Consider the following 27829-nt stretch of genomic DNA (forward strand, 5'->3'; position numbering starts at 1 on the left):
AGTTGAGAAGTGTAGGCCGAAGGAGCTAATCATCCTTGCAGAGTTGGAAAGGGACCACAGGGCTCATTTAGTCCAACCCCACCCCATCTTTTGCCCAACAGGGGACTCAAACCCAGGACCAAGGTTAAGAGTTGTATTCTCCAGCCTGAGCACCCCAAGGAGCAAGAGTGATGGGGCTGTAGGGAGAAGGGGCAAGTGCCCCACAGGAAGTGGCCCAGGAAACATGATAGATGGCTGGTTTGCAATCCAGGGGCAAAGGGAGGGGTGGACACTGCAGCCTCCAGACCTCTCCCCCTCCCCCCAGGAGAGGAAGGTAATGAGACCCTTTATAAAATACTTTGTTTATCCTTGACACTTTTGAAACTCCCACACACATAGAGATTATATATTATTATTATTATTATTATTATTATTATTATTATTATTATTATTATTATTATTATTTATACCCCACCCATCTGGCAGTTTATTCAGTATGATGATGCAATGTAGGGAATAGGTTTTTTCCCTTTAAAATACGTTGTTTGTCAGTTAAAAATGATTCTTCACAAACAAACCTTTATTTTGGAAACATAACAAGAACTGACCACTCTCTTTTATACTGTCACTTTAAAAACAAACAAGCAAAAAAACCAACCCCTGTCTCTCCCTGCCTACTTTCAAATTGGCAAAACCAAAGGGGGATTATGAAAGTTGTGCTTGCAGAAAGGTTACAACGTTTTTAGAAGGGGGAAGGGGCAGAATGGGTGGGAGGCTGGGAGCAAAAGGCCGTTCAAGCTACAGCTTTGCAGCTACAGATTGTGGTGATCCCTCGTTTTAGGCGGCTTTATAGATCCTAGAGGTGGAGAGTTGGAAGGGACCCTGAGGGTCATCTAGTCCGACCCCCTGCAATGCAGGAATCTCAGCTAAAGCATTCTTTAAAAAGGGGCTAGACATGTTGGCAGAGGACCAGAGGCAGGGGGCCTCTGGGAGACCAGTTGCTGCCCCCCCGGGGGCGTGTCCCGCTTACGGCCTCAGTCGTGGGGAGCTGCTGCCTGGCAGAAGGGTGGAAGGTTTGCTTCCAAGTTGAGGCGCGGAGAGCGCTCCCACCTCCGGCCTGTTCCTCCCGCGCCCGGGCGCGCGCCTCCCATGCCGCGGACCCTCCCCGCCAGCCGGGGCTTGCCACCTGCTCCCGCGGCCCTTCCCCCTTTGCAGACAGGTTTCTCGTGCCTTCCTTGTCAAAACAACCCTGCCAGGTAGGCCACCACCGCCGGCCCAGGTTGATCGTGCCAGGGCCCACAGGGCTGGGCTGGTGGGACCGAGCGGGGGCGTTGCGCAGCCCGTCTGGCTAAGCCCATGGAGATCACCTGCCTTCTCCCCTCGCCCCGCTCCCAGTTTCTGGCGCGGCGCTTCCCCTTTGCACCGGCGCTGCTGCTGAGTCACAAGGGAGCCCCAGAATAGCTCGGGCTGCGACTTGACACCCGGGCACGCAGCGCAGGGCGCGGCGAGGCCCGGCGGCGCGTTGGGGTGCGGAGGCTGCCCGTGCCGGCCAGGCGTCGGTGGCGGCGTCGGCGCTGCTGCAGCGGCTGCTCCTCCTGCAAGCAGTGAGTGGAGCGCAGCCGCAGCGGCGGCGGGGCGCGCGCGCGCGCTAGGGCGCAAGGCTGGCGGTGGCTGCAGGGAGCCCGGCGGAGGAAGGAACTTGTCCCTTCCCTCTGGACTCGCGCCCCCCCAGATGTTGCGCCCGGTGCGGCCGGCACCCTTGGCACCCCCCACGCTACGCCACTGCAGCAGAGGACAGGAAACTAGTCCAGGAACTCAACACCGCTTGCTGGAGCTGCTCCATGCCATTCTGGAGATCTCTGTTACTGCTATTTCTATCACTTCCATGTGTGCAGCTGCTGCCATGACATTCACTGCTACAGTCACAGTACAGATGTGGTAGTGGCTGCTGCTGGCCAAAAGGCAGCACAAGCAAAACCACTGTCAGGCTTGTCCTACTTCTGCTGTCTGCAATGAGATTTATGGACATCACCAAGTTATCCAACTGGCCAGTAGGCAAGGCTCCCCACCCTGCTCAGACTCTCTCCTCTGTCTTAGCTTCTCACTACACCGTCTGGAAGGGGCAAATGCACTGGCATATGAGTGAAGCAAGTCTCCAAACTCCACCTCGCTGCTAGTCACAGCGACTGGGCAGCAAAGAGATTTTGAACTTTGCTTATTCAGTGTTGCATGCCCACACCTTCTTCTGGTCCTCCCCTACCTGCTAGGCATATGCACACAAGAAGTGAGCATACAAAATAAATACTTCTTTGTAGAACTTTCAAGAATTGAGGTACGGGGAACCAGTGAAAGGACAAGAAACTGTCTTTCTTCTGTTATGAGCCATCTGTTGTCTGCCCAGATTCTCCTAAGCTGACCAGGCCAGCTAAAGAAAAGATGAACGACCAGTTGGTAGCTTTATTATTTTTTCAAATGTCTGAATATATTTCATCTGTCTGTTAGAATCTGAGTTGTTTTCTCTTTGTAGAGGCTTTTTGAAAACCGTGCTTCTCTGTATCATCTTATCTCCTTTCAATATCTTACATGTTTCAAGATAACCGTTTTTAAAGATTTCATAACATCAGAACAATCAGCTGAATAGAAAGGGAGGGAATGCAAAAGAGTGTAACAGGAAATCTGATTTCCGATAAGAAGAACAAAGGGAGGTCATATTCATTGAATTGGAGAGAAAGGGTTTTTTTCTTCTTCATTATCTCAAACTGTGTCTTTCCACCTTGTGTCCTCAGGTGCTGTTGGACTTTGACTTCCATTATCTCAGACCATTGGCTAAGCCAGATGGGGGCTGATCTAGAACTAGAAAACTGTGGGTGTCCTTAAAGGATGCAGTCAAGGATGAAGATATTTATAAGACCAAAAATGGTGACTTAGTAACATACAACTTAGAGAATTCAGAACACAGTAACACATTCTCTTATGAGCCCCTTTCCTCTTATATCACTCCCCTGCAATTAAAGAAAGAAAGAAAGAAAGAAAGAAAGAAAGAAAGAAAGAAAGAAAGAAAGATATTGTGATAATATGAGGACTGGGGGTGGCAATGAAGCATAATGCCAGGGAGAAGTGCCGACTCGTTCTCCAAATACATTTGACTCAATAATGGACTTTATGCCAATAAAGGTCAAAATAATAATAACAACTGACTAATGATCTGTGAGATTTTTGTTTTAGAAAACAAATCTTTTAGGGTTATAGGACTGCGAAAATGTGTCTAAAATTGCAGTGGTGTTATTTGCCAAGGTTGATGCTTCTAAAATGTATCCACATTTCAAATATTTGGTTTTAATGTAAAGCCCCTTTGTGGCAATGGCAATCTCTCGTCTTGGAGAAACCCAAAGCTGATGTTTGGGGAACAGATGTAGCTCAGTGGGGCCAAGCAGCTGCTTTGGATGCAGAAGGTCTTAGGTTCAATCTGCTGCATCTGCAGGTGGGACTAGGAGAGAATCTTGCTTAAAACATTGGAGATCCACTGCCACTCAGTGTGGATGGTACTCAACAAGATGGACCAATGGACTCCTATCTTCCTAGCATCATAACCAAAATGATACAGGCTGCATCATGCCGTCATGTGTACTTCTGTTGAATGTATTCATTACCTAAAGATATTATATTGCTTTTGTACTCACGGTACATTCCATTATCATGGGCAGTGTTACTAACCTATTTAATTAGATCATGGGCATTTTTAATATATATTTTTAGACTGTTCAGCAAAAAGAATGCTGAATAAGGGGTGTGTTTTTAATTATTCTGGTTGCTAGGGAGCAATATCAGGGAAAGGTATTGCCTTTGTGGCCTACTTCTGATCTTTCTCAGAGACACATGGCTTGCTGCTGTGGGTGTTGGACAGGATGGGTGTTTGCTTTTATTCAATAGATTATTTTTTTTATGGCTTAACATTAGGCACTTGTGTCTTATTGAATGGAGCATTCAGTGAATATGGCCTAGATGTTCCCACTGCTATGCAGTGAACATAAAAGGAAAGATGCCCTAATTCCCTCTTTGTATGCTCTAACGCTCTTTGCACACCTTTTGCATTCACCGCACGCACACAGACATAAGAGTGTTTCCAAGTAGAAACACTTTGCAAGTTCATAGGGACGAACATTTCCACAGACGTCCCCCATCATCCCAGATGATGCAGTGTCCACTACGCATGCAAACACACATTATAAAAGTCTATGCTGCTCTAACTATGAATTTCTAACATCTAGGATGTTGGCAATATTCGTATTTCCAATGTTCAGGAAAGGAAATATAGACTGAATCAATAGATCAGTTCTGCATTTTGCAATAAGGAGCAAGGTGACAACTCACAAGTCTGTATTAAGGCTATCCCAATAGATTCAAGAATGGCACAGCAGCTCTTACTGGCTTAGTAGTACCAATGGGATTCCCAAACACCCACTGCTGTGCTGAGGGTGGATTCAGACATGTTAGCTTTCCTGTTAATACAGCTAGCACTTCTGTACTGGTTTCTACAATTTCTTTTACAGTGCATTGTAGATGGTGTTACAGAATTGTGGATTATTATTATTTTATCAATATGCCGCCATGGCATGCTAAATTTCATTCACAACAATGAGCATGATGTGACACAACAGCAGATGTCAATGGACATGTTGTGTCACCACCACCACCCTGCCGTGCCCATGTGTGCTTCTGTTCCCCAGTGATTCATACATGAAAACAACAGGAAAGAACTGTATGCCAGAATACCACCCCAGATTTTGTTCCATAATTTTCCAGGTTAACAGGGTTGCAAATGTTGTCTGCCTGCCTGCCTGCCTGTGTGTGTACACACACACACACACACACAAATTAACACAGAAATAAACACTAAGTTTCCACTAGATTCTGGTAGTGGATCTTACATTGTATAAAATGCAAAAATTAGTAGGTAAGGAAACATCAGGGAATTGGAATAAAGTGCTGATTGCAGCTTTAGTCTGCTCTGCCAGGGGCCAAGAAGGGGTTCAAAAGACTCCCAGCAGTACACTGTTGAGTATCCATTAGCCTATTCTCAGTGACATTTTAAAATAAGTCTTGATCTCGTGATATTTCTACTTGCTACTTACCTGAAGCAATGTGCTTTGTGGAGGTTAGGCAGGACAGAGTTTGAAAGAGAGAGCCCGTGACAAAAGCTTAGCTGTAGAGCTTTGAGGAATGATGTTCAGAAGTCCTGCCACTTTCTCATTGAAAAAGTCATGACTGTTCCCATATAAGATAACACAAAGCAGACTCAGCCATTTTGCACAGCATTCCGGGTCCTACATCAAGTACATTTATCTTTCAAGAGCTGACTCATTCTAGCTGCAATGCCAAAGCACTCTCTGGTTCCATTTTGTCACACCACCAGACGTGAATACTAAGTGGCATCAAACATTTAGGAGAATTGTCATGGGACAAGGATCCTTTTTTTTTTTTCATTTTAGCTCTAGCTTGTGGTTAAGCTTGAGCAGTTATCTGCTATAAAAGTATAAGGAACAAGTGATGATTCATGAGTAGAACTATATTTTAAAGCTGGAAAAATATACTGTATTGCCGATATGTGGAGTACCAGGAGAGCATTCTAATGGACAGAGGAACTTGATGTTTCATTCTTTTGGTCCATTTATTTCTTACTTACATAGTCAACATGCTCAACGCTTTACAGAGTACAAGAGGATAAATAAGAGATACAATCTATAATTTGGCACAGTGGAGCCAACAGAGGAAGGAACAGCAAGTGGAAGCAGGGCTAAATTGGGGAACAACACACTTTTTTTTGGTTATATACTGTATATAGCAATCATTGCAAATTATTCAACACATAACAACATTATTGTCTAAGTCCAGTATTTGACAGATCAAACCTAGTGCTCTGCAATGGTTTGGGTTTGGCCCTCTCCTTCATGCCTTGACATCATTATTCAACATTACTATACCTGTGCATTTCCATTCTGCCAGCACATAATATAAAAGTTAAAACATGGTGCATATTTCATATGGGACCAAACTTATCAGCTTTGCCTTCCATTCCTCACAACTGTTGCAGCCAGTGGTCTGTTCTGTGGGACTGATTCCTCAAAATAGTTTACTGCTTTTCAGGAGGATTTCTGCATAGGCCAAAGTCTATGGTTTTCTCAAGTTATTTCTTCACACAGGCAGATGAACTGATGATCTTGCTTGCCTTCATATCTGCCTGATATTGCTCTGAATACCATTACTGACAAAATATACCCAGTAAATGCAATCCTCAATTCACAGGGCAGAAGAATAAAAATAGATTTGTTTATCAAGTGATTACAAACTGAAAGTTTGAATGTGTGGACTGATTGTATTCCAGCTTCTATCATAGCTAGCATAATGCAGGAGAATACTTATATACTTCAGTTGAAACCTCCTCTTCAGGGCTATTTATCCTATCGTGTGTTTGGATTCTCTCTCTCTCTCTCTCTCTCTCTCTCACACACACACACACACACAAATGTGAGTGTAAATATGTCAAGCATGACTGCAATAAACACATTTTTGGAAACACATGTGTATCATATAGGCACACTTGCTGGGGAACTGTGATTGGCTAGGGTACCCTATGTGTGTACAAGGTTGGGCTGTGAATAATGTGTAAAGCAGCCATTATTTACTGGTTTAAAGAAGGAACCTTCTTTCTAAATTATATTTCCTAAAAATGTGTGTCTTGACCCAGCAAAGATACAGCAGTTCCTTTGGATGCGGGGGACTTGCTCTATGAACGGTGTGTGTGTGTGTGTGTGTGTGTGTGTGTGTGTGTGTAATAACACCTTGTTCAGCAGCCCTGGGTACACTTGGAATGAAATCAGTAGCCATCCATGTATATGTCATTTACTAGATCTCACCCTTGTAGCCATTAAAGGTCTAAAAAATTTTAACACAATGCAAGAGAGGTAGACTAGAGGCAGAAGTGCAAAAGACCTCAGATCACTTCCAGCTCCTGTTGGAGCATGTTGCCATGAGGAGCTCTCCTTGGTGCTGTAATAACTGACCCACCCAGCCAAATAGGCTCATTGGCAGGCCAGGACACAGCACAAAGGTGTCATGACACTTGTACATTTCCGTCCCTTCCTTGAGAATTTCTACCACACCCCTTTTTACCACTGCTGCACATAGCTTATGTTTTTAGTGAGCTGTACACCATGACCCAAATAGCTCTTGGACAGCCACTGCTAATTTGGACCCCATTAATGTATATTTGAAGCAGTCACTTTGTGAATTTCATCTGTCATTTTGTTATCCAGGCAAGCTATTTGGAAATCCCCTTGTAGTTATCCACAGTCTTTTGGGGGTTTCACCATTTTGCATAGTTTGGAATCAACAAACGTAAGTACTTTAGTGCTCCCCAACTCCAAATAAAGGTAAAGGGACCCCTGACCATTAGGTCCAGTCACAACGACTCTGGGGTTGTGGTGCTCAACTCGCTTTACTGGCTGAGGAAGCCGGCATACAGCTTCTGGGTCATGTGGCCAGCATGACTAAGCTGCTTCTGGTGAACCAGAGCAGCGCACAGAAACACCGTTTACCTTCTCGCCACAGCGGTACCTATTCATCTACTTGCACTTTGACATGCTTTCAGACTGCTAGGTTAGCAGGAGCAGGGACCGAGCAACAGGAACTCACCCCTGTCGCGGGGATTCAAACCGCCAACCTTCTGATCAGATCTTTGGAGAATCACAGTGCTTAATTCCACCAAAATTTGCCCGTTTCAGGTTGTTCTGCCCATCCATAAAGGACCTGCCCACAATAATGCAAGGTTTTAGTTTTAGGTGACAGGCTTTGCCAAAACATTTTGAAAGCTCCAAGGTTCCACTGCGGTCACCCTCTGTACATTCTTTTTTTAAAGCAAGCTTCTTATATCCTGCCCTTCTTCCAGTATAGAACTCAGGGTGGCAGATAACCAATTAACACAGCTAGGTGTCAATATGACTGCTATTTGTTGACATGCTGCCCAATTTGAAGGTTAGTGAGGACATTCCTTTGCATGACGAGGCCCCAGACCCCACAGTTCCCTTAGATAATAAACACACAGACACACATACTTAGGTAAGTGGAATAAAATAGCCCACAACTTTATTGGTTACAGATGTGAGCGGTTTGGCTTAGGCATTGGTGAAACCAGACTACAGTATATTATGACTCCTGCCCGACTGCAGGGCGTCCCACTAAGGGCAAACCACCAGTGGGGGAGCCCTATGACATACGTCAAATCAGCACACCCCCAGGGTCCCCAATGGGTCATGGCATGGCCCTAGCCCATGACCAGGCTTCAGACGGGATCCACACCCCCGGATCCCTATAACAGAATACCCTTATCGAGGAGGGGCAGACGGAGGGTACAACCTCCTCTCTTATAAACAAAGACTTACCCAATGTCTAACTGCCACTCGAGCCAAAGGGGCTCACCCGCAACACTCTCACATCTGCAACCAATCCCTAATGCCCTCCACTATGTCAACCAGCCAAATATCATTTCCCCAATTGGAAAGGTGAATGCCATCATTGTGAAACAAGGCCTCCTGGTCAAAAGTAATGATGGGGTGCCGTATCACCCAACCATTCAATAGTTACACCTTTTGTGCCAGTGTACGATTAGCCATTTTCCTGGCTCTGTTGATTGCCGATGGGTTGACTGCTGACTCCTCTCCAAGAGTTGGGACCAAATGAAGGTCTTGCAGAAAACATACTAATTTTTCCTCCCTCAGAGCCTTATCTTCTCTGTCTTTTAATAATTCCAGATTTACCCATGCTTTCTGCCAGTTTGTTTTCCTAGGAAGTGTCCACATCCCTTTAAGAAGGTTTCATTTACACTTTCACAGCTGCAACACTAAATTCCGCTCCCCCACCCTTTCAGTTTGCCATATATGACCTCAAATTTAGTGTGGCTAATTAAATCCTGTTTGTCTTCATTTTTAAATTCTAAGACTGCTTCTCTGAGTCTCTTAGTGTGCGTTTTCCACTGCATTACAGATTTGGTTCTGGATCTCAGAGAAAGACAATTTTGATACTACTGTAATGTCACCGCCTTGCAATGTCATACACTCTGTAATCAATGAGTATGGCACGGCATGATAATAAAAAAAGGGACAGTTGGTGAATTATCAAAGCTCAGGCCATTTTTCACCCTCTTGGATTAGTTGAGAGAAATTAATCATGGCTAGTCCTGTTGTGAATTATAATTGAGCTTTAACCCAGGGAATATCTTAATCATAGCACCTCTCTTCAAGCGGAGTCCTGCAGCTTGCCACATTTGGAGGTTGCCTCGCACAATGTTATATGAAGATAAAAGGCATCAGCTGGAACAAATGTGTGGGGCAGTGGGAGTAAAATATGATTGTTGCTGCTGTTGTGTATGCCACAGTGCCATAACTAGCTCAATGCAAATCGGTTGTTAAGCATATTGGGGTGTTGTATTCGATGAGAATATTCCAATTCCAGCAAGCATTCATCTGAAGGCACTGGTTCAAAATGAATGGCAGTGAATTATAGTCAGCTGCAAACTGTTTGCGTGGGCCGTGCTTGACATCTAGCTTTTCTTGCCTATAAGGGAAAGAGAAACATAAAGGACCCTTGGACAGTTAAGTCCATCCAGTCAAAGGTGACTATGGGGTGCGGTGCTCATCTCACTTTTCAGGCGGAGGGAACCGGCATTGTCCACAGACAGCTTTCTGGGTCATGTGGCCAGCATGCCTAAACCGCTTATGGTACAACGGAACACCGTGATGGAAGTCAGAGTGCATGGAAATGCCATTTACCTTCCCACCACAGCGGTACTTATTTATCTACTTGCACTGGTGTGCTTTCAAACTGCTAGGTTGGCAGGAGCTGGGACAGAGAAACAGGAGCTCACCCCACTACACAGATTTGAACCACCGACCTTCCGATCGGCAAGCCCAAGAGGCTCAGTAGTTTAGACTACAGTGCCACAGTGTCCCTTATACCTGTGTCTTGACTATACCTGATCAACAAGACTCACTGCCTCCAGGATCAGAGGCTGCATGCCATCAAAATACCACTTTCTTGAAAGCAACATGGCAGATAGTTCATGCCTTCATATCCTGCTTGTGGGTTTCCTAGAGGCATCTGACTGGCCACCATAGAAAACAAGATGCAAGTCTTTGATCTGATTGAGCAGGGCACTTTTTATGGTCATTTGCTTAGGAGTCTTAGACTTAAAATAAATACTTCTAGGTGGCTGCAATTTCTGGTGTTGGAGGTATGAGCCCACCTGCCCCATCATCCACTAAACTAATGCATGGTGGGACATGCCTCATGGATACTGATACATGCAGTGGCCTGATTTACATAATCTCTCCCTGCCACTGCCCCCAGTTCTGAGTGGAAAGAAAATATAAAAAATGGTGGCTGCATGTGTATGCCTCCAAGTGGAGTGTAAACATCACTCCTTACTTAAGGTGCATAGGGAAGTAGAGGGGCATGTTCCTGTGTCTAAATTGCGTCTTGACCCAGGATACCCATACAGTTCTGACAGCACCATATTTATGGATTTTGCTGGATAACTTAACGCATCAGTTTTCTCTTTGGTGCGCTTGGCAACAAGCTCCCAAGAGCAGCAGCAAGCTTCACCAGTTTCATTATTATTCTGTGTCAGAGCATTTGTCAATCCCTGATTTATTATTAAACATTTCTCTAGTGCTTTTTCAGCACATTGGCTGCTTTACTGTCTTTAGCTATTTCTTCACAATCAGTGATACAATTGCCTACATAACAGATGAAGGAGTAAGGAAGGCTAATTCTTTCCTGAAGAGGCTCAGTGAATTCTTGATGGCTGAGCAGGCATCTGAATTCAGATCTTCTAAAGTGTCAGGGACTGGACAGAGGAGGAATGGTGGAGACCGTCTCCCCCTTCTCTGTACGGAAGATCGTATAGATTTACAACAGTGGTTTGCAGAAGGTTGCGGCTCAGAGGTAGATGAGGGGCAAAGTTGGGAAATAATGGTGGGAGGGGGGGAGCAGAGCCAGAGCAGCTGGCTGACACATTATTGGTAGAAAGCATTCCAGACCCCCCTTCTCCCAGAACCCGGTGACCATTGAAAGTAGGAGAGCAAAAGGCTCAGAGGCAAATGGCCCTAAGTAGCCACCATAAGGTGGGTGGTGCTGTTGATGATTGAGGAGAGAAAGGAGGGTGGAGATTACTCAGAGCAATGCCATTACTCCAAGAGGCTGCATTTCTAAGCCTCTCTCTGTGAATATTGAATAAAAAACATTGGTAAGAGCTTCCCTTGTCTATTCCTGGCAGCCTATTGTGGGGGGATAGGATTCCCTGATGCCTGACATAAAGCCAAGTGGCCAGGGCCGGCCTGCCCACCCATGAGGCAGACTGAAGTAGTTGCCTCAGGCAACAGAATCCCATGGGAGGGTGCCCCTGCAGGCATCCCAACCACCACAGGTTTCACAGTGGTGGCATTGGTGAGATTTGCTGAGCCACTGCTGTGCAACTCTCTTAAGCAAGGCTTTGGTAGAGCAGGGATGGCACCTTCCCGTTTCACCTCAGGCAGCGAAACGGGACTAGCTATCCCTACAAGTGGTGCTCACTGTCGCCACAAGATCGTGAAGTTGGGTACACAGCCTTGGGGAGAAAATTCAATGTCAACCATCTACCTATGGAAGAACATTTATAAAGGCTACTTCATTGGAAACCTTTTCTGTGTTTGTTTACCCATGTACATGATTAAAAGGTGAAAATAAGCTCTGCACTTTTGTGGACAACCCTCAAGCCTAGTTACTAAAGAATATATACATAAACGTGTGCTGGTTTTATAAACCAGCACCACGGTGTGTCTCCCCCCCCAAAAAAGGGGGGGGGAGAAATACACCTCCTCCTTATGGGTTGAAAGCAGCAGGGCTTCTTTTAACAGTGGAAGGTGGGGGGAATGGAATGGATTTCTGCATTGCTAATGCAACATTTGAATAGCATTCTATGAATTCAGATGAACTCTTTTTATCCCTTGGGGGAAGACGAAAGGAAGGCCTCTTGAATTGCATACGCACCGCACTCCCCCAGATTGCTGGTTAACCAAATTCTCTTGAGCACCCTTCAGTTTGCCACAGAAACTACTCTTTCCTTCTCAAATCTGTCTGCATCTTTAAATTAAGAGTCTGGGATTTGAAAAGCATGCATACCATCAGACTTCAAAATTGGAAGTGTGTCTTTTTTTCTTTTTTAAAATAAAAAAGCAAGATTTCTTCCCATTCAGATAAGTATTATTTGTTGCATATTGTAGGGGTATCTTTGGTTTTGGTTTTAACAGACAAATACAGTAGCTGAATGTGCATGACACTGTAGGTATCTTCATTCTGGAGTTGGAACAGAGGCTCAGGCTGCATTGTTGTTGTTTAGTCGTTTAGTCGTGTCCACCTCTTTGTGACCCCATGGACCAGAGCACGCCAGGCACTCCTGTCTTCCACTGCCTCCTGCAGTTTGATCAAACTCATGCTGGTAGCTTCAAGAACACTGTCCAACCATCTCGTCCTCTGTTGTCCCCTTCTCCTTGTGCCCTCCATCTTCCCCAACATCAGGGTCTTTTCCAGGGAGTCTTCTCTTCTTATGAGGTGGCTAAGTATTGGAGCCTCAGCTTCACGATCTGTCCTTCCAGTGAGCACTCAGGGCTGATTTCCTTAAGAATGGATAGGTTTGATCTTCTTGCAGTCCATGGGACTCTCAAGAGTCTCCTCCAGCACCATAATTCAAAAGCATCAATTCTTCGGCGATCAGCCTTCTTTATGGTCCAGCTCTCACTTCCATACATCACTACTGGGAAAACTATAGCTTTAACTATACGGACCTTTGTTGGCAAGGTGATGTCTCTGCTTTTTAAGATGCTGTCTAGGTTTGTCAGGCTGCATACACACCACATATTTAAAGCACATACAGAGTATCCCTGAAACTGTAGTTTACCCCTCACAGAGCTACAATCCCCAGCACCCTCAGCAAACTGCAGTTCCTGGGATTCTCCTGGGCTGCTTTAAACGTGAGTCTCATAGGGGGGCCACTAGGGGGCGCATTGGAAGATGGCTGACAATAACATCTCTCCGACCCACACGAGGTAATTTGGAGGCTATGATGGGGGCAATTAGCCTCCTTAACCCCCCCAGGATTGTGGGGGGGACGGCCCTTGCCTGCTGTGCCCTATACCACCCCCGAATTTGTGGGGGTGGGGGCACTAGGCACAAAGCCCTCCTGTGGGATTTCGGCACTCCTGGACGCCGTCCCTGATTCACGCCACTAGATGCAAGAACTTCAAAAGAAACAATTTGGATGAAAGGAATGCACATATTTCAAGAAAGAAGGGGGAGTAAAGACTGCTAACAGAAGAGATCTCTGACAAAACAAGATAAGAATAAAACATAAGAAGATACGCCAAGACAAGGTACGGCAAATGACTGAGGGGGGAGGGGGGGAAAAACTCTCCCTTTTTTTCTTATGTGATTAAACAAGAATCCCCTCCCCTCACGAGTCAGAAATGTCGTTTTAAGGACTTAAGCTGTGGATTTAAGGCTGTGTGGAGATAAACTTTCGAACCAAAGCACATTTTAAGAAGAGCGTGGAATGTGTAAGAGCTTTGGAATTACGCAGTTTAAAATGCCGTCGCCATATTGGGAAGCTCTGTCGGAGGTCTTGAGTCTGGGAGGAGAAAGAGAGAAATAGAACTGTTTATATATTGTGGGTTAAACTCCTCAGTGGGACTTAAGAGCGACAGTTTTACGAGACTATGATGGAAAGAGTGATGTTATCTATGAAGGAGATGATATATGGAAACCATCTCGATTTGAGGATTGGAAGAACGGAAAATTCACACAGGACTATTATTACTATTGGTGTTTATCGGCTTAAGAAGACTATCAGAAGAGATCATAAAGAAAAAAGAGAAAATATATGAACAAGATGTGATGTGGAAACAGCAAGATAAGATGGGATAGAATTATGAACTCTGTTTGGACTGATTTGGACTGATTGGGACATTAACGCAAGAAGATGATCAGAATTCCCCTTCGGATCTTGAAATATGGGTCCCCCCAACAAAATTTAAAATTCAGCTTTGTAATTCGGAATTTATGTGATATGATTTAATTTGATGACATTGTTCAACATATGGCAAAGTATAAGTCATCAGCTCCTGCCCTCGAAGGCAAACACCTGAATATATTGCTATATGCGGATGACATGGCTGTCATGGCACTCACTCGAAGGGGCCTACACAGCATGCTGGAGGGGCTCGCAGCTTATTGTTCCCAAAACTCTCTAAAGATAAATTATGACAAAACAAAAATTGTGGTATTTACTAGAGCTCGCCACACATTTAGATGGTCTTTAGATGAACACAAAATTGAACAGTGTCTTTTTTTTTAAATATCTTGGTATCACTTTCCAAGCTACATCTAGCTGGCTTGCCCACTTCAAGACTGTAGCCCTTCTAACACGTAGGACAATCGGTGCTCTGCTCAGCTTTTTTTATTCAAGGGGAGGGCAACTGGTGATCCCGGCACTAAAAGCTTTTGTTGGAAAAGTGATTCCCCAGATGCTATATGGAGTAGAACTCTGGGGATGGAATCAGAAGCTGTTAGAACGGCTTGAAATCTTCCAAAATTTTTACCTCAGAAGAATTCTAGGCCTCCCTCAGAGTACTCCGGCAGCTCTCCTAAGAGTGGAAGTAGGATTACCTTCTGTGTCTGCCAGGGCCCACTTAAGATTCCTGCGTTTTTTCACCAACCTCATAGATGCCCCGAACAACTTATTGGCTAAACAAGCCTTTGTATCATTACAAAATAATACTACTTGGCGTAAAAACCTACTAGATATCCTATCCAGATACAATCTACCTGAGTTTAATACCCTCAAATTGTGGAGCCCTGATAAAGTTCGGGAATGGATCTTTGAAAAAGACGCCTTTTTGGACTCCACAAAGATAAAAAACTCTGGGTTTTCCTACTGGTTTCCCTGAGTAAAAGCAGTCAAAATCTGTGCCAACTACTTGGCGGAGATCACTGATCCCACCCTTCGGAGAGCTTTCACTATGGCACGGTTTCAAACATTGCCAACTGCATATCTGACCGGTAGATTCACAAAAACCCCAGTAGAACATCGTTTATGCCCTTGCCTTATGAAAATTAAAGAGGATCTTACACATTACCTCCTCTATTGCCCCATCTACTCGGGCTTTAGAGACGCATTGCTGCAAATTATACCCGACTCTATAACCAATCCTGAAGATAGAGTAAAATTCTTGTTAGTTGATGCAAACCCACGTATTACCCATGTGGTAGCGGTTTTTGTGATGAAGGCCATGAAAGCCAGGGAAAGATTTATGGATGACAATGTGAAGACCCCTTCACCGTCTGTTTAACTCATTGCTTGTTTTCCCTCTCTTTCTATTTTGTGGGATGAAGGTTTTGTTGGCATAGTATCTAATGAATTTTAATATTTTTAACTATTGTTGTGTTGATGTTTGTGTACAGGCATGGTCCTCACAATAAACAGATTTGATCTCCTTGATGTGATTGGCCAGTTAATAAAAATTATTTTAAAAAAATAATAATAAACCTGAGTCTCATAGCTCAGAGTTAGAGCACACATTGGGCTGGTTCACATCACATGGTAAGCTTGGCTTACCAGAATCACACAAATGTACAGGCTCCCAAATTAGAGCTTGAAGACACTTTTCTCTTTCCCTGGCTATTTTTTTAACCGCACTAAGCTAAGCCAAAGTTTGAATTATCATATTGCTTGAAACCAGGCTTGTGGTTAAGCTTTTCCCTCACAAACCAGAAGCTGTAGGCAATTCTGGGATGGAGTAAAGCTGTTGTGAGCTCCTCTTTGGGAACCCACACATTTGGCTTACTGTCATATGTGAACCAGACCCCTGCCAATCAAAGGGTTGTATCCTACAAAGTCAGCCCTTTGAACTTGATGGACCTGATTAACTTACGTCAACTGATTTCAATGGGTGTGCACTGAGTATGACTTAAGCCAGATACAACCCAGAGCACTGGGCCAGATGGGCTACTTTTGGGGGGGGGGGTCTGGTTAACTTTCAGACTATGTTAAAACTAAAAGCAGTTATCTTTAAAATGCAGCTTGCTTGTGCTTCTTCCTCAATTAAATATATTTCAGATAATTTAATTAGTACTCCTTGAGCTGGTCTTATTCACGATAATGAGCTTTGTGTGTTAAAGCTAAAAAAAAAGTCCAAAAAATCTCTCTTTCTCTCTCTCATCAGTGCTTTTTGAAATGGACATGGCACTTTAATCATGGGAATAATTCTATTCCTCAACAAATATCTTTTGTGTGTATTTCTTTAACTGTGCAGGACAGGAGAGAATTGGGAAAGACTCCCACTATGAGCAGGAGGGGAGAGTTCAGTTTGTGATCGATGCTGTTTATGCCATGGCTCATGCCCTCCATCAGATGAACAAGGATCTGTGCAGTGATTATTCTGGTGTCTGCCCAGAGATGGAACATGCAGGGGGCAAAAAGCTGCTGAAGTACATCCGCAGTGTTAACTTCAACGGTGAGTCCACAACCATCCATCCGTCTCAGAGATTTGGTTCGAATTAACTACCTGACCCTTTCCCAGTCCTGATAAACATTTTTAAAGCAAAGCGATTTGTGTTGCCTTCAAGGGAACTTAGTACACAGTGTACAGGGCTGGCTGGCTGGCTAGCTGGCTGAAAAAAAAGGTGAAAGCTGCTGCAGTACCCAAGTCTAAGCCATGCTTTGGTTTAGGGTGATATCTGGACCCGGGCTAGTGGTATGCTCACTCCTGTTACTTTTATTTTCCTGAAAGAGACTAAGGGAAGATGAACTTAAGGATAAATCTGGAACAGCTTTCCCCCAGTCTCCTCTGTTGTTGGTTTCCACTCCAGAACTGTGTTGATTACTGGAATAAGAACATATTCTGGAGGAAGAAGCTATTTCTGGATGCTAGTCAAGATTCACTGTCTTCTGGTGGCAATATCTCTTTGAAGCAGATGGAATGTTTTCTGAGGGAAAACACAATAATCAAGAAGTTCCATTCCCAGCACAGATTTCCATCCAAGAATCCCCCCCTTTTTGTAGTGGAATGGGCCCACCCCATATATTGGGTCATATGTATGAATTAGACTGGAACCAAGACTGCTACATGTTTCAGCTAGCTGGCATTGGGCGGGGGGAGTCAGGACAATGAATCCCAGAAATGACAGAAGAGAAGACAGGGAAGGGTGTTTTAAAATGTTGATTTAAAATGTACAGTGATGGGAGGTTGCTGTCTAAGCTGTAATCCCATCCTAAAAGCTCTTCAACCACCAGAGAACAAAGAAAGGTGAAATATACTCAGAGTCGAGTGTGGATTTCATGTTCTTTATTCAGCTCATAGTAGTGAGGAATGAAAGTTCCCCCCAAATATCTGCTTTATATACATTATTTACACAATGGACCGCACGTGATTGGCTAATTCCGGGATTCTCCTGTAGGCCAATCAGGTTGCGGATTCACTTCCACCTGGAGCTGGATTGGGTGGCTCCTGCGGACCAATCATACTGCTGCATTGTTCTAGGAGCAATCAGACTGCTGCATTCTGAATCCTATTGTTCTAGGACCAATCAGACGGCTGCATTTTGAATCCTATTGTTCTAGGACCAATCAGACTGCTGCATTTTGGATCCTATTCAACTCAGTACATAACAAAAGGAAATATTGTAAAGTGTTGGGTCTTTTCTCTCTTTCCTTTTGCTTGACTTCCTTCCTCAGGCAGTGCTGGCACTCCAGTGATGTTTAATAAGAATGGTGATGCACCAGGGCGTTACGACATCTTTCAATACCAAACAACAAACACCAGCACTCCAGGCTACCATCTGATTGGCCAGTGGACAGATGACTTGCAGCTCAATGTAAGCCTGTTTTATTCTCTACTTTGAGGTATGCTCATGAGTAGTATGCTGCTACTTCAGGTCGGATACTTGCCGCTGCTGTATAGGGAAAGTCACCTGTGGCCATTGCAATATTGCAACATTATATAGTTCTGTGAAATACTGTATTTTTCCATGTATAACACGCCTCCATGTATAAGACGACCCCTATTTCTGGGGACTTGAATTTAATAAAATGGGGGGAGATTGCCCAGGGAAGGATTGCCCAGAGTTATTGAGTTGTTGAGCTTTGTTGGGGGAGGGGATTGCCCAGCGCTGTGGAGGGTTATTTTTTTTTGGGGGGGGGGATTGCAAATGAACATTTATCCGTCAGAGCAACCAGCGCAATGCGAGAAATCTAGAAATCTGCCAATCATCACTCCGTGTGACAAGAAGACGCAGATCGTCTGTCTGGTTGCAGCAGCAGCAGCAAATCAGAAGCAGCCATTGCCGCATGCAACAATCACCCACCCAATTGCCACTTGCCATCTCCTGCTCAAGGCAACAACCGATCCCCAGTCACAACTCTGCAATAACCATATATAAGATGACCCTCCCCCCCCCATTTTTTAGATACTTTTTATGGTAAAAAAAATCACGAAAAAAGTACGGTACCACCAGCAGCTACCAACACTTAAACAAGGATGTTTTGATAGTTCTACTGTAAGAATTGTAGCTGCGTCTTATAGCTGCCAGTTAAAACATCATTAAATAACCGTAACAAACTGAGACAAAGAGCAGCCAAGAAAACAAGCCAGCTGTATAGGCCACATACCTGTTTGTGCCTTTTGGAATGATAGATTTCAAGCATCCCCAGGCATTCTTTAAAAAAAAAAATATCAGGAAAACCACACAAAGGTTTGAGCTTGTATACCTGAAGGTGTCCTACATGGAAAAGGTGGTTGTGATGGGAGATATCAGATAGGAAACAGATGACGTAATGGCAACTCCAAGCTACGCTGCTCTCCCCATTCCTTTTCTGGAATATGTCAAAGCAGGCGTCAAGTCCATCTGTCCTGGTTTTACTCTGGAAATATTTCTACACCGATCCCTCTATTTTATTTTAAGGAGTGTGTATTGGGGATGGATGAACTACCACTTTACACTGCATGTTGTGGCGCTACCGTGCCTGAATGAGGAAAGGGTTATTGTAGCAAATTAAAGTTGCAATCTTATACATGCTTGATGGGAGCAAACTCCACAAATTCAATGGGAGTCATTTCTGAGTAAACCCTCTTAGGCTATGAATCTCTGTGGCTGATCTAGCACGAAAGCACAGGGTCGCCTGAGCTAGCACCGTGATTGTGTGCAAATTGTATGAGCAAATCGTAAATAAACAAGATACCTCGTTTGAAGTGCATTGGCCAGTATTTAACTACAATGTTGTTGTTTAGTCGTTGAGTTGTGTCCAACTCTTCGTGACCCCATGGACCAGAGCACGCCAGGCACTTCTGTCTTCCACTGCCTCCTGCAGTTTGGTCAAACTCATGCTGGTAGCTTCGAGAACACTATCCAACCATCTCGTCCTCTGTCGTCCCCTTCTCCTTGTGCCCTCCATCTTTCCCAACATCAGGGTCTTTTCCAGGGAATCTTCTCTTCTCATGAGGTGGCCAAAGTATTGGAGCCTCAGCTTCACGATCTGTCCTTCCAGTGAGCACTCAGGGCTGATTTCCTTCAGAATGGAGAGGTTTGATCTTCTTGCAGTCCATGGGACTCTCAAGAGTCTCCTCCAGCACCAGAATTCAAAAGCATCAATTCTTCGGCGATCAGCCTTCTTTATGGTCCAGCTCTCACTTCCATACTACAACTACAATATGCTGGGATAAATATTATTTATAATATGCTGAAATAATGTTTGGCTTCCCCCAATATATGATGAGCATTTCCTAACCTCTTTCAGTTTTCCTGATCACCATGTACTAACTGTAGAAATATTGATGTCCTATTTCTTGTTCTACTCAATGTTCAACTTCCTGAAGCAAAAGCCTATGTCTTAAATATCCATCCATTTGCACACCGCTACATGCTGAACTGCTCAAATCTCACACACACAATATAATTGTTTTGTTTTGAGTTTTTTAACTGCTTAGACAGTAATGTTGTTGCCTGAAATCCAAGCTGGATTTCACTGAGCTGATTCTGAGAAGACTCTGGAATGTTACAGAAGGCGAGAGAGAGGGAGAGAGAGAACACATGTGTTGGTAGAGCATGAAGACAAATCATCCTCCTGTGTTATTTTTCCCCCTTACTCAGTTAACTCTGACTGCAGTAGAATATTGTCTTAGAGTAGGCAGAGTTCTGCAGAATTATTCTGCCAATATGTTGCTTTAGTTGTCAGATTGAAATTCAAGGCAGTGCATTGTGTTGAGACACACGTGTTTCTTAATATAGAACTGCACAGATTGAGAAATGACTCTTCTGGGCTGCTTGCTATCCCAGCAGGAATTTGGTTGAGGTGAGGATATAGAGCAAGTGAATATGTGGGAGAGAATGTTTATACATGTGCAATTGACAGCATTCCTAATATTGCTGAATTATTAGTAATAATAATTTCTTCCCATAGGAAAAAAAAATCCAGTGGTACCTCGGGTTACATATGCTTCAGGTTACATACACTTCAGGTTACAGACTCCGCTAACCCAGAAATAGTACCTCAAATTAAGAACTTTGCTTCAGGATGAGAACAGAAATCGTGCTCCGGCGGCGCGGCAGGAGGCCCCATTAGCTAAAGTGGTGTTTCAGGTTAAGAACAGTTTCAGGTTAAGAACGGACCTCCGGAACGAATTAAGTACTTAACCTGAGGTACCACTGTGGTACTTGGGGATTCTTTTCATTAAAATATCAGGACTGACATGTTGAACTATCAAAAAGAAACTGTGTCTGTCTTGCTTTTTAGTTCATCATCCTATTTTAACATATCACATGATTCACTGGTCTTTAAAAAGGGTCATACCCTCCAAGTTCTTTATTGTACTATTTGATTTAACTTTCACATTGTTTTATCATCCACCATTATGATATAGTGACCAGATTAATGATAGTCACTAGCCAGGTATTGGAAAATGAAGGCTCCCATTTATAAGAATTTGTGATCTGACATAGTCTGGCATATTTTGCTGATAGAAGAGCTTGCCTACCATGCATTTCTGGGCAGACTGAAATGAAGCGCAGCCTCCACAGTGAGAAATGAAACCTGTTGTAATGAAGATGCATCTGAGTTTATTTAACTACTGGATTTTAATTCTAATTCTTGGCAGGTCACAGGTTGTTGAAGAGATGTTTTATTATATAGATCTTGTGGGCAGAGAGTGTTGGCCAAGTGACTTATAGAAATGGGTTTTGTTCTCTCTACCTTCTAGGAGCCTGGCCAGATATTGCAAAGAAAGCATTTAAATCCAGATTATGTGGTGATTTGATTCAACACGATTTGTTGCTTGTTTTCAATTTTAAATCATTCTATGATATACCATGATAACATAATCACTTTCTTAGTCATTTGATCTGTTTGTCAAAAGCCCATCTAGACGTTATGTATTACGTAGGTAAAACATAATTGAACAGAGCATTTTGAAAAAAATAAAAATAAAATAAAAGAGCATTATAGCATTTGGCGATCACATTGGTTTGAAATATCAGATCTGGCTTATAGCTACCTGTCAGGGAACTGACATCAGAGCGAGAGGCGAAGGGGAGGCTCCCAGATGATGCTGGCGAAGGACCCAGCAGCAGGGGGAGAAACAGCTCAGTAGAGGGGGAAGCCAGTCAGCGCAACACCGGGGATAAAGGGAGGCAGACGGGGGAAGTGGAGAGAGGGCTCCAGGACTCTTCACTGGACATCAGTGAGGAGAGCCCAGGTCCTCCGCTACCCACGCCTTCCCTGCGCAGAAGACTCCCGCGCAGTGAGAGCAGGAGGAGACTGGGTGTCAAACAACTTTTATGTTGGAAGAGGTTCAAGAAACGCCCGCTGACGGATACTGCCAGTGACTGAGGCAGCCGCAATGAGAAGGGGCTGTGCAGTCAGAAAGGTTTAACAAGGCAAATTAACCGAGAAAGGCACCAGTTTACGCACGAGTAACTCATACCCATTACACTACCCTACCAAGTCTTTATAGTAATATGTGCAACCCTCACAGTAACAGGTTAAGACTTATTTCTACCTATGATCTGTTCAGCAAGGTACCCAACAATCAAAGTACCCCGATTGAGATACACTAGTTTTCCAAGGTCGTTGGTGCACTATGATTGGACTGTCCAATGCCTTAGAGTTATTATTATGGATTGCTACTTTATTTATCATTCCTTATGATTTGTTGAATTTCATTTTGTTTGGGTTTTACAACCTTGTGGTTGTTTGGCTTGCTTTATTTTAATGTCTGTGATTGGCCATTGGATCTGTATCCAAGAAGGGTGGTTCAGAATTAATTAATAAGGTAATAAATACATACTTACAAACATCTACAAGAGCTTGATTTGATATTTTACTTTACAGAACATATTCTGGTTTTTGAAGGGCTTTCAGAGGATATTCCTCTGTCCTTCAATCTCCAGAGCTTTTCGGATTGTAATTATTCAAAACATGTGTTTGCAGGCAAGTAAAATGTCTCTCCCCTGGCCTCTAGTCTAGACTACACTGAATGTTTACACAGCAGTTGCAATACTCTGATTGTTTTCATATTAAATAATGGGCTAGCATGGCCATAATTCTCATGGTGAGTAAAAGTAAAATATTAGCATCATGCCCAGTATGGAAAGCATAACGACCATGATCATGATTAACTTTTATATTTACATCTCTTTTATATTTACATCTCTTTTATATTTACATTTCTTCAAGTTTGTTTTAATTGCCAGTTTTCCCATCATGAACATATCTTACAGCTCAGTATTATATCAAGAAAAGGTACTTTATGGCGTAAGTATTGATCCTTCTTTCCACTGTATTCTCAGGATAAATAAGAATGGTACATAGAAGCTTGAGGGAAAGAAAAATGAATCCATTGCAGCAGAAGAGAGGGTTTTATATAGGATTTCTAAGTATGCCTAATGTTTAAATTCCCAAAGAGTAGCCACATTTCGCACATACAAAAATTGTGAGGGTTTGACTAGTTGACTCTTGTGGTCCCTTCCAACTCTACAATTCTATGAATGTTCTGATTAATGTATATCAGCCCCTGTATGTGTTAAGTTACATCCAGGATGGGGAATCTGCTGCCCTACCCATATGTTCCTTGTCTACCATACTGATCATGGGCTCTGCTGGTTGGGGCTGATGGAAACTGGAACCCAACAACATGGAGAGCCACAGTTTCCTCATCCTTAATTTATATATACACTCACTACTTTTTCAGTCATAGAATCATAGAATCATAGAGTTGGAAGAGACCACAAGGGCCATCGAGTCCAACCCCCTGCCAAGCAGGAAAGACCATCAGAGCACTCCTGACATATGGTTGTAAGCCTCTGCTTAAAGACCTCCAAAGAAGGAGACTCCACCACACTCCTTGGCAGCAAATTCCACTGTCGAACAGCTCTTACTGTCAGGAAGTTCTTCCTAATGTTTAGGTGGAATCTTCTTTCTTGTAGTCTGGATCCATTGCTCCATGTCCGCTTCTCTGGAGCAGCAGAAAACAACCTTTCTCCCTCCTCTATGTGGCATACTTTTATATATTTGAACATGGCTATCATATCACCCCTTAACCTCCTCTTCTCCAGGCTAAACATGCCCAGCTCCCTTAGCCGTTCCTCATAAGGCATCGTTTCCAGGCCTTTGACCATTTTGTTTGCCCTCCTCTGGACACGTTCCAGTTTGTCAGTGTCCTTCTTGAACTGTGGTGCCCAGAACTGGACACAGTACTCCAGGTGAGGTCTGACCAGAGCAGAATACAGTGGCACTATTACTTCCCTTGATCTAGATGCTATACTCCTATTGATGAGGCCCAGAATTGCATTGGCTTTTTTAGCTGCCGCGTCACACTGTTGGCTCATGTCAAGTTTGTGGTCAACCAAGACTCCTAGATCCTTTTCACATGTACTGCTCTCAAGCCAGGTGTCCACTTAGTGCATTCACTTTTGTAGGTTCTTCCCTACAAAAGCCCCTGGTGATGTTCTTCTTAGTGCTTGGGAAACAGTTAAATATCCTTTCATTAAGTTGTCTTGCAGGGTGGAGAAGACAGAGAAATGCTTTTGGGTGACAGAGAGAAGGTGGAACTGTTCAACACCTACTTTGTCTCAGTCTTCACCCAAAAGGAAAGCAATGCCCAACCTGGTGATAACAGAATAAATGACACAAGGAGGGAGCTGCAGCCCAATATAGGAAAAGAGGTGGTAAGGGAACATGTAGCTACTTTAAATGAATTCAAATCTCCAGGACCTGCTAAGCCACACCCAAGGGCACTAAAGCAGCTTGCAGATGTAAACTCACAGCCTCTGTCTATAACATTTGAGAATTATTAGTGAACAGGTGAGGTCCCTGCAGACTGGAGGTGGGCAAATGTTGTCCCCATCTTCAAAAAGGCTGGGAAAGAAGACCAAGGGGGATCCAGCAGATTCCCACCCTGCCCCCCATAAAATTTTATTAAGGTTTTCTCATAATACAATACAATGAAGACAAACTAATCTAGATAAAAACAAGAACAGAGAGAGAGAGAGAGAGAGAAGAAAATGCAGAGTCCTATCTCAAATGTAGCTCTTAACCTTTATCTCAGGCATAGGCAAACTCGGCCCTTCAGATGTTTTGGGACTACAACTCCCATCTTCCCTGATCACGGGTCCTGTTAGCTAGGGATGATGGGAGTTGTAGTCCCCAAACATCTGGAGGGCTGAGTTTGCCTATGCCTGCCTTATACAGAAAGGGGTGGACCCTCCCATCACTTACCTGGGAGTTTTCCTTTCTTTTCTTTTCCCAGGTGAGGGTGGAATGGACTCCCTTGGAAGGTGGTGGACTCCTCTTCATTGCAGCTTTTCAAACAGAGGTTGGATGACTGTCTGTGATGGATGCTTTAGTTAAGTTTCGTTCATTGCAGGGAGTTGGACGAGATAACCCTCAGGGTCCCTTCTAACTCTACAATTTATGATTCTGTGAATCTATGACTGTCTGAAAGTACTTTGGGGATGGAATTAGTTTATTAAAGCAATAACGGGGGGTGGGGACAGTTAACTGGTTAACCAAATAAATATTAGATAGTATCAGTCCAACTGATATGTGTTCTGTGACTAATAACATTAGCAATTCAGCAGGATGAAGTAATACAGGAGAACAATCTAATAGTGGATAAATGTTTCTACAAATATTGATTTATATATTACTTAGAATCAACAGATGGTGCTATTTACAAGGGTGGATAGGGAACTGGGGCTTTGTTATAGTTGCTGCTGGAAGAAATTGCCACCACAGCATGCATACTATTTTACTCACTGCACCAAGATTTTCCTTTCAGAACCTTTTATATTCACCTCCCAAGCTGCACGTTAAACTTGGTGGTTTTGTAAGGCATCTGATGATGGAAGAAAACACTCTGAAGAGTGTTGGGTTATTCAACTTTTGAGTCATATCCTATGTGCCACATATGACTGTTGTTGTTGTTTAGTCGTTTAGTCGTGTCCGACTTTTCGTGACCCCATGGACCAGAGCACGCCAGGAACTTCTGTCTTCCACTGTCTCCCGCAGTTTGGTCAGACTCATGTTTGTAGCTTCGAGAACACTGTCCAACCATCTCATCCTCTGTCGTCCCCTTCTCCTTGTGCCCTCCATCTTTCCCAACATCAGGGTCTTTTCCAGGGAGTCTTCTCTTCTTATGAGGTGGCCAAAGTATTGGAGCCTCAGCTTCACGATCTGTCCTTCCAGTGAGCACTCAGGGCTGATTTCCTTCAGAATGGATACGTTTGATCTTCTTGCAGTCCATGGGACTCTCAAGAGTCTCCTCCAGCACCATAATTCAAAAGCATCAATTCTTCGGCAATCAGCCTTCTTTATGGCCCAGCTCTCACTTCCATACATCACTACTGGGAAAACCATGGCTTTAACTATACGGACCTTTGTTGGCAAGGTGATGTCTCTGCTTTTTAAGATGCTGTCTAGGTTTGCCATCGCCTTTCTCCCAAGGAGCAGGCGTCTTTTAATTTTGTGACTGCTGTCACCATCTGCAGTGATCATGGAGCCCAAGAAAGTAAAATCTCTCACTGCCTCCATTTCTTCTCCTTCTATTTGCAAGGAGGTGATGGGCCCAGTGGCCATTATCTTCTTTTTTTTGATGTTGAGCTTCAGACCATATTTTGCGCCCCCTCTCTTTCACCGTCATTAAAAGGTTCTTTAATTCCTCCTCACTTTCTGCCATCAAAGTTGTGTCATCTGCATATCTGAGGTTGTTGATATTTCTTCAGGCAATCTTAATTCCGGTTTGGGATTCATCCAGCCCCGCCTTTCGCATGATTAATTCTGCATATAAGTTAAATAAGCAGGGAGACAATATACAGCCTTGCCGTACTCCTTTCCCAATTTTGAACCAATCAGTTGTTCCATATCCAGTTCTAACTGTAGCTTCTTGTCCCACATAGAGATTTCTCAGGAGACAGATGAGGTGATCAGGCACTCCCATTTCTTTAAGAACTTGCCATAGTTTGCTGTGGTCGACACAGTCAAAGGCTTTTGCATAGTCAATGAAGCAAAAGTAAATGTCTTTCTGGAACTCTCTAGCTTTCTCCATAACCCAGCGCATATTTGCAATTTGGTCTCTGGTTCCTCTGCCTCTTCTAAATCCAGCTTGCACTTCTGGGAGTTCTCGGTCCATATATTGCTTGAGCCTTCCTTGTAGAATTTTAAGCATAACCTTGCTAGCGTGTGAAATGAGTGCAATTGTGCGGTAGTTGGAGCATTCTTTGGCACTGCTCTTCTTTGGGATTGGGATGTAGACTGATCTTCTCCAATCCTCTGGCTACTGCTGAGTTTTCCAAACTTGCTGGCATATTGAGTGTAGCACCTTAACAGCATCACCGTTTAAAATTTTAAGTAGTTCAGCTGGAATACCATCACTTCCACTGGCCTTGTTATTTGCAGTGTTTTCTAAGGCCCATTTGACTTCACTCTCCAGGATGTCTGGCTCAAGGTCAGCAACCACACTACCTGTGGTATACGAGACATCCATTTCTTTCTGGTATAGTTCCTCTGTGTATTCTTGCCACTTCTTCTTGATGTCTTCTGCTTCTGTTAGGTCCTTACCACTTTTGTCCTTTATTATGGTAATCTTTGTACGAAATGTCCCTTTCATATCTCCGATTTTCTTGAACAGATCTCTGGTTCTTCCCATTCTGTTGTTTTCCTCTATTTCTTTGCATTGCTCATTTAAGAAGGCCTTCTTGTCTCTCCTTGCTATTTTTTGGAAATCTGCATTCAATTTCCTGTATCTTTCACTATCTCCCTTCCATTTGGCTTGCCTTTTCTCCTCCGCTATTTGTAAGGCCTCGTTGGACAGCCACTTTGCTTTCTTGCATTTCCTTTTCATTGGGATGGTTTTCGTTGCTGCCTCCTGTATAATGTTGCGAGCCTCCACCCATAGTTCTTCAGGCACTCTGTCCACCAAATCTAAATCCTTAAACCTGTTCCTCACTTCCACTGTGGATTCATAAGGGATTTGACTTAGATTGTATCTTACCGGCCCAGTGGTTTTTCCTACTTTCTTTAGTTTAAGCTTGAATTTTGCTATAAGAAGCTGATGATCTGAGCCACAGTCCACTCCAGGTCTTGTTTTTGCTGACTGTATAGAGCTTCTCCATCTTTGGCTGCAGAGAATATAATCAATCTGATTTCGATGCTGCCCATCTGGTGATGTCCATGTGTAGAGTCGTCTCTTTTGTTGTTGGAAAAGAGTGTTTGTGATGA

At 43.7% G+C, this 27829-nt stretch overlaps 1 protein-coding gene across 2 annotated transcripts in view; it reads left to right on the plus strand.

Moving 5' to 3' along the window:
* Positions 1 to 27829, plus strand: part of GRM7 (glutamate metabotropic receptor 7) — a 461862-nt gene that overhangs the window by 311523 nt on the left and 122510 nt on the right. For both annotated transcript variants that reach the window (XM_081184049.1, XM_081184050.1), the window contains exons 6-7: positions 16377 to 16577; positions 17798 to 17937. In XM_081184049.1, coding sequence (XP_081040175.1) covers positions 16377 to 16577; positions 17798 to 17937 — 341 coding nt within the window. The remainder of the gene's footprint in view (positions 1 to 16376; positions 16578 to 17797; positions 17938 to 27829) is intronic.

This window comes from Podarcis bocagei, assembly GCF_964188305.1.
Source record: "Podarcis bocagei genome assembly, chromosome: 2".
Taxonomy (NCBI): domain Eukaryota; kingdom Metazoa; phylum Chordata; class Lepidosauria; order Squamata; family Lacertidae; genus Podarcis; species Podarcis bocagei.